This window comes from Astatotilapia calliptera, chromosome 3, assembly GCF_964374335.1.
Source record: "Astatotilapia calliptera chromosome 3, fAstCal68.1, whole genome shotgun sequence".
Classification (NCBI taxonomy): Eukaryota; Metazoa; Chordata; class Actinopteri; order Cichliformes; family Cichlidae; genus Astatotilapia; species Astatotilapia calliptera.
In genome coordinates this window covers 21,431,874-21,439,018 of record NC_137424.1, presented here as the reverse complement: position 1 = coordinate 21,439,018, position 7,145 = coordinate 21,431,874, and the positions used below count along the sequence as shown (strand labels likewise).

The 7,145-nt window shown below is 41.2% G+C and overlaps 1 protein-coding gene across 2 annotated transcripts in view; it reads right to left on the bottom strand.

Annotated features, from left to right (window-relative positions):
* Positions 1 to 3,652: 3,652 nt before the first annotated feature.
* Positions 3,653 to 7,145, bottom strand: part of map4k2 (mitogen-activated protein kinase kinase kinase kinase 2) — a 44,903-nt gene continuing 41,410 nt past the window's right edge. For both annotated transcript variants that reach the window (XM_080298313.1, XM_080298314.1), the window contains one exon: positions 3,653 to 5,178. In XM_080298313.1, coding sequence (XP_080154439.1) covers positions 5,091 to 5,178 — 88 coding nt within the window. In that variant the 3' untranslated portion in view covers positions 3,653 to 5,090. The remainder of the gene's footprint in view (positions 5,179 to 7,145) is intronic.

The following is a 7,145-nucleotide window of genomic DNA, read 5'->3' as shown; positions in this document are numbered from 1 at the left end:
ACATGAAACATGCTTAAAAGCAGCTCAAAAGAAAACGGACGGTATAGAGACCGATTCCGTCCAGAGGCGAAGCAGCAGCACTTGAAAACATTAGAGTGCATCGCAAATCGGGACCCATATGAAATACGGCAGTGGAGTAAAGACCCAGACGACTTACCGCCACTGTCCTACCCTGATATCTTCACGTATCTTGTTTGTGGAGTAAGCGCTTACACTGGGAACCAGTTTCGTAATTACAAGTCACTGGAGGCGCACATCCAATTTACAAATGGCTGGGTGCAAGATTTGGCTATTTTCAAGCCGCCAAACTGTGAGTACGTCGTCATTAATACCAAGGTAAGTCAGCTGGAGTGCATCGAGTGTAATAGCCATTGTCCACCCCCCACCTTAATTAATGTTGTGTGATTGGGCCATCTGAACATCCTACCTATACGACAGAGCCATTAACCACGTAAGGTAGCTGTGAAATGCACTACACACAGGTACACACACGCACAGGTCTTTGTCTCCAGATGCCACATTTATTTATAGTTTCCTGTGTTATGACCGACCAGTCTGACAGCTGTCGGTCTCAGCTGATTTCCCTCTCTCCTCCGCTCCTCTCCCGTCTCACTATAAAAGGGAAGGAAACCATCATCAGTCCAAAACGCCATCAGCTGTTTTCACCTACGTCTCCAGCACCGCCCCGTTGAGCTCACCGCACCACTCCTCCCGTGCAGCCGCGCCCGGGACCACACCTCCGTCTCAGTAGCATATTCTGATAAGTTAGCACGGATTGATAGACAAGACTATAAATTTACGCTACGGTAGGATGTTTTGACAGAACACCTTTTCTCGTCGCCAACATTTTTCTTTTGTTAAGCTTACTGTTATCAAGGCATGGTAAATGAACAGTAAACCTTGCCTGACGACTAATCTTCCCGTTTCCCTCTCATTGATTTATTTGGGTTGTCATGGCAGAAGTATTAAGGTAAGGTAAGGTAACTTTATTTATACCTAAAGGCAAGGTAAATTTGCTTTACAGAAAAATGACAGCATTTGACATCCCTTTAAAAACACACATACCTAGTAAATATATAAAACTCACTGTGACACATACTTTAATATTTCGAATCAAAAACAGTTCTTATTTAATTCAGTGACAGCAACGGGGACAAAGCTATTTTTATAACGCTTTGTCCTGCATCTTGGAAATAGAAACCTCCGTCCTGAGGGAAGAAGCTGAAATTCACCCCTTAGAGGATGGGAACCATTTTTAAGGATTGATAAAGCCATCCTCTGTACCTGCTTAGAGTACAGGGAGGCTAAACAAGACTGTGGCTCACCTATCAGACGACTGGACCATCTCACTATCTGATTTAGAGAGTTTTTCTCTGTGACAGAGGTCTGACCAAACCATGCCACCAAACAAAAGGATAAAACAGACTCAATAAAAGAACGATAAAACAAAGTTAAAATTTTTTGGTCAATGTGGAAATGAACAATGCCTTTTATTAGAACATAAGCATTTAAATGCAGTAATTGTATTTGAATTAGTTAAATATGAGTGGGCAACTCTGACCATGACAAGACTGCATTTGCTCTAAAAACTTAATAAAAAATTTAGACATATTGTTGTCATTATTTTTACTCTTCAATTTTATGTTTTTTCTTTAAGATGGTATCAGAAGTTGCTCCTCCACCATGAAAAAAACCATCTGCATATATTCTTTCACTACATCCACGATTCTCCTCTGTGGTCTTCCTCATTCATCCTGTTTGGAGCTTAATGTTCAACATCCTTTATCTATTAAAATTACAGAAGGAGAAGAAAGTAATCATCAGAGCAGGAATCATGATAAATGATAAATAGATTACCAGTACATACAAACATAACACTTGCATAATTTCTCTGATAACGCTGCATTGGATGGGTTTATTAACGGTGGGCTGAAATTGTACTACAGTCTGCTGGTGAGGAACTTTTTTGAGTGTTGAATTAAATGTCCTCCACAATCTGTATATGAATTGTCATTAAAACCACAGAGATTCTTACTTATAAAGGAAAGAAAAGTGGGACAATGCCCATCAACATATAGTGTATATTTTCTGAAACATTACAAAGATGCAGGTAATTCTGGGTTCACCTGAATTACAGATTAGACTGGTGGACAAACAGAGATGTTGTGTACAACTGGTGACAGCATCAGTGACAACAAATTAATCAGCGAGGCTGGAAGCAGAATTAGGAGGCGTCAGAGTCAGCGAGGGTCAGAGATCGACGAACAAATTGCCCACCTTCATGGATAATGCATCCCCCTCAAAAGGATTCAAAATTTGGGCCATGAAGAACAAAGTCAAAGACTAGCGGTCCTTTTGCTCTATTTTCACCTGTAAAGCAGGAGTAGGGTAGGCGGAGGTTTACCCTGGTGCAGGTGTGCCGCGGTCAGTGGAAGAATCCGCGAGTTTCTCTGTGACTTTCCCATTACGTCATAGCGCACTCGGTGCTTGCTTGGAAGTTTAGGGGTTTTTTTCGCTGTAAAAAGAAGTTTTCTTCCCACGCACAACGGACACTAATGTTTTTGTCACTTTTTATGGAATCAAACTTAAAGTAAGGTCAGTACTTCCACGCTTTAAACGCTGCACGCTCATACTCTCTCCCGCACTCGATATATTATCCATTGTTGATCTGCACACAGCTGTTGTCACGGACGTTGCACTTGCTTACGTCACTGTCATGAGACATTCTCGCAAAAAAATCACTGTTTTAGTAACGCAGCGTTCCTACGGGAAAGTAACGGTAATCTAATTACCTTTTTTGCTATAGTAATCCCTTACTTTACTCGTTGCTTGAAAAAAGTAATCGGATTACAAGTAACGCATTACTGCCCATCTCTGGTCAGGACACAAAAGACTGCGTTTCTAAGCCAGTCGGCACCCGTACCGTAATATGCATAAGAATAGTGCAACAACATTTTAGGTGCGGCTGGCTTGACTGTGTCGTCGTAAGTGAGGGCTCACTTGACCGCGGTCAAATATGGTGCTGGAGAAACAAACTACAGAGAACTTCGTAAAGAGAGTATTGAGTGCTTTGGCGATGTAAATGGACTGGTTCTTATATAGTACTCAAAGCACTTTAAAGAACTTGCCTCATTCAGGTGTACGCAAGCACTTTTCTCTGTAAGCACTTTCTGTGTAATGTTCACACACATTCGGAGAGCAACTCTGGGTTGGTATCTTGCCCAGGGATATTTGGCATGCAGACGGGGATTGAAGCACCTTCCTCTACTACCTGAGCAAAGCCACCCCATGTTCGTCTGTGCACAGATTTCTTTCAATACAGTATTATCACAATTGTGCAAAAATACAGGCATGAAAGCTTAAAGTGCGCGATCACAATAAAGGTGACGCTCAGAGACTGACTGAGTGATCTGAGAACTCATCAGCCCTCATCACTGCCTTCACTTACTTGCTGCTATGGGTGCAGGAATAACACAGTTATGCAGTTACTTTCTCAGTCTGCTAGAGCCTCCACTTGAACGCAAGAACCTTCATTTATCTTCTCAAACGGAATTCAAAATGTTTTTTACAAATTGAAGGATTAAGATATAAATCGCAGAAGCATCGATCCACACATTCAAAGAAGAACAACCCAACAAACTCTTCATAAAACTCCAAGAGATATGAAAATCTTTATTTCTGTCTATTCTGTGTTGTTAATAACATCACATCTTCACATAGTAGCAAAAACATATTAAACAAACATTAATCTCAACATGCATACTGTACTTCAAGTTTCTCTCATGGAAAGGCCAGTGTTACTTTTATAGTATCCTTTCCATAAATATCATAAATATCTTTACCCATGTAGTGGAATTATTTCATTTTTTCATTTTAGTTAACAAGTATAATGTGACCACATTCACTTTTTATCAGGACAAGCTACACCACCACGGTGGTTAGCATACAATAACACTGCCTTGTTCTCAAAGCTTCTTGCTAACTGTACTTTTTTCTGAGATGTTCTCTTTAAGTAAGGATACTGAAAGTGTAAGCAGTGTATACGGTCACATCACGTGCTTAAGGTTGTGTTAGCACTGATAATTCCTTCACAGTTCTTTAAAGATGCTGAAGTCATCATATCAGCTGTAAATGCAGTGCTGCTGCTGTCCTTACGCTATACTTTCAAGCATCACACTTTCTTACTGACCAGTTTATTTCCACTTTTTATGCTCTAGTATGGTGTGACTGAATGAAGTCAGCAAACCAAATTCTGTCCATCTGAGGATGAGAAAGAAACTTGCATGAAATGGGAAGAATGAGATGAAGATGGCTCCTATGCTTTAGACGTGGCACTGTTTCTGCCATTGTAAGTACGCTAATGCTTGAAAGATCCATTAAAAGTCTGACACTTCACTCTTCAGCTGGAGCGTCCATCAAGTTTTACATTCCAGGTTTCCTCGTTGGGATTACGACTCAGACGATGATGTGAAAAATTAGTTATTACATTAAACCCATAAAATCAACACTGGCAAAAAAGCCGTGCACTTCACAGAGCAGCTTTCTATGGCCGAGCAGCTCCTGCAGGTGTAAGGTGTAGGTGTCACAGCACTCTGGTCCAAAGAGGTTATGTGCAGCATGCAGACAGAAAATGGCTTTACAGAATATGACTGAATGTTGAGGCACCAAAACACACTCAGTCTGCCCCTCAGTCTGATCAAGAAGAAAACCTGACTGAGCGCTTCATAACATCAGTATGATGATGTCCCAGAGGCCATGTTCAGGTTATTCTCCCGTCCACACTGAGCGGGCGGATCAGTGGAGTCTGCATTAGCTTTAACAGAAAGGTCTGATTTAAGCAGGTAAGCTGAATAGACAAGAAAAGCTAGAAAGCTTTATCAACTATAACCCCAGCGAGGACCTTGACAGGTGTCTTGTGTACAGGTGAAGGCTGGACAGTCAACAGGATACCTTCCTAACATTTGTCATTCCCAGCATTGAACCGTTTCCTGGCACAGCCTCAGTGAAACAGAGCATCGTTTCCACCCCACAGTTACAGACAGGCTGTGCTTTTCTTTGGTAACACCGTCGAATGAGCCCCGTGTCCTCTCTCAGTAGCTGCTTTCGTGTCCTGTCAGGATGTACAGGCTGCTCAGTGCTGACGGGTCATCAGTCGGTGTGCTCTGAAGGATGATGGCTCTGCACATTGTCAGCAAATGAGAAGGAGATGAGTTGTAAAGGAGAACCAGAGAAAGGCAGTACTAACCTAAAGCCAGTGCCTCCACCTGCTTCTACTCCTCCCACCTCTAGTACTAACACTACTCTACTGATACTACAACCACTGTAGTTTGACTTTAATGCTACACACTGGTACAGTACTGGTACACTTACTGGAGTTTTACTCCTGTTCCTGCTCATCACCACGCCTACTACTTTTTTAAACTTTATGATAAGTGTGAACATTTACACACCAGCATACAAACAAGTTTAAAGTAGAAAAAAGGAAGCAAAGAGCTGAGAAATACATAAAACATAACACAGAAGAAAAAGAAACCTTTGCAGGGATTCCTTCTACACCCAGTTTGAGTAAAAACTAACTGAAGCACAAGGAAAGAAGATAAGATCCACTAAATAAGGGTTGTATAATAATACTTAGTACTGGCAGCCACCAGCGCTAAGCCTCAGCCTCCCAGTAGACACACCTATGGTACCGATTTAAAATCCTACATGTCTTTGTTCTCAGGTTATCACGTTCACAAACTTGGTGTCCACGCTATTTGCCTGCCAGGCTGACAATGATTTAGATCAGCGGTCCCCAACCCCCGGGCCTTGGACCGGTACTGGTCCGTGAGTCGCTTGGTACCGGGCCGCGAGAGTTGAGGCTCAGGTGTGAAATGTGTGGTATTCAGGGTTTTTATCGGTTTTCAGCGTTATTTCGTTATCGTTTTGATTGTTAACTCGGTTTTCCGGGTCTTTTCACGTGTGTTATGAATAAATCTTCTTTTTTTCGGTACCGATACTACTTTTATTTTGTTGTATTTATCCGCAACACCTTAAAGGCTGGTCCGTGAAAATTGTCGGGCATAAACCGGTCCGTGGCGCAAAAAAAGGTTGGAGACCGCTGATTTAGATCACAGAAATCCAACAACATTTTTAAGATGTTATTCCTGGTTTCACAGTGGAAAACTCCGGGTAACGTCCATTATCTTTGCTCCTGTATAAGACTTTCCTGAATGCTGAGGTTTGGTCTTCCACATGAAATTCAGTACTTTTGTTTCAGTTTCATTAATGATGCATTGATTTTGGACATCGATGTAATATATATGTGATACACGACAGTCTTTGAGTCCGTCCTTCTCATATATAATCCCACTGTTTTTGCACTTAGTAATGACTGATTTAAAAAAGAAAAGTGAAATGTTTCTAATGAACTCACCACGATTCTTATTACAAACTTCATTAAGAGCTGCTGGATCAACAGGGGTGTCCTGGATTTGTTAGTAATATAATATAGTAATATATTATTATTAGTTTTAATTATTTAGTCAAAAATCAATTCCAGACTGCTCTGAAAGAAATCAAAAAGAGAGGACATTTTCTGAAGACTGAGCTTTAATGCCAGATATCTATACGATCCAAATGTAAACACACACTTGTAGTTACTGAAATTATTCATTTTCACAGGTTGTGTGTCAATTGTTTGAGAAAACCTGGTGTTAATGTCCCCTCCTCCCACAAAAATGATCAAAAGGAAGTGCTGAGGTTATTATCAGGATGTCCTAAAAGCTCTCAGTTAATCCAACATGCTGCAGCGAGAGTCCTGACAGGGACTAGAAACAGAACATTTATTGGCTCCCTGTTTTATCCAGAATAAAAGATTCAAAATCCTCACATAAAAGGTTTTGAATAATCAGCCCCTGTCTTATCTTAATGACCTTATAGTACCATATCACCCCATTAGAGCACTTCGTTCCAAGTATTTAAAAGTAAAATGGGAGCCAGACCCTTCGGTTTCCAGGCCCCTCTTGGTAAATGGTAAATGGACCGGTTCTTATATAGTGGTTTTCTACTCTGAGCACTCAAAGCTTGCCTCATTCACCCGTTCACACCCATTCATACTCTGACGGATGCACTGAAGAGCAACTTTCATGCAGGATATCTGGCAT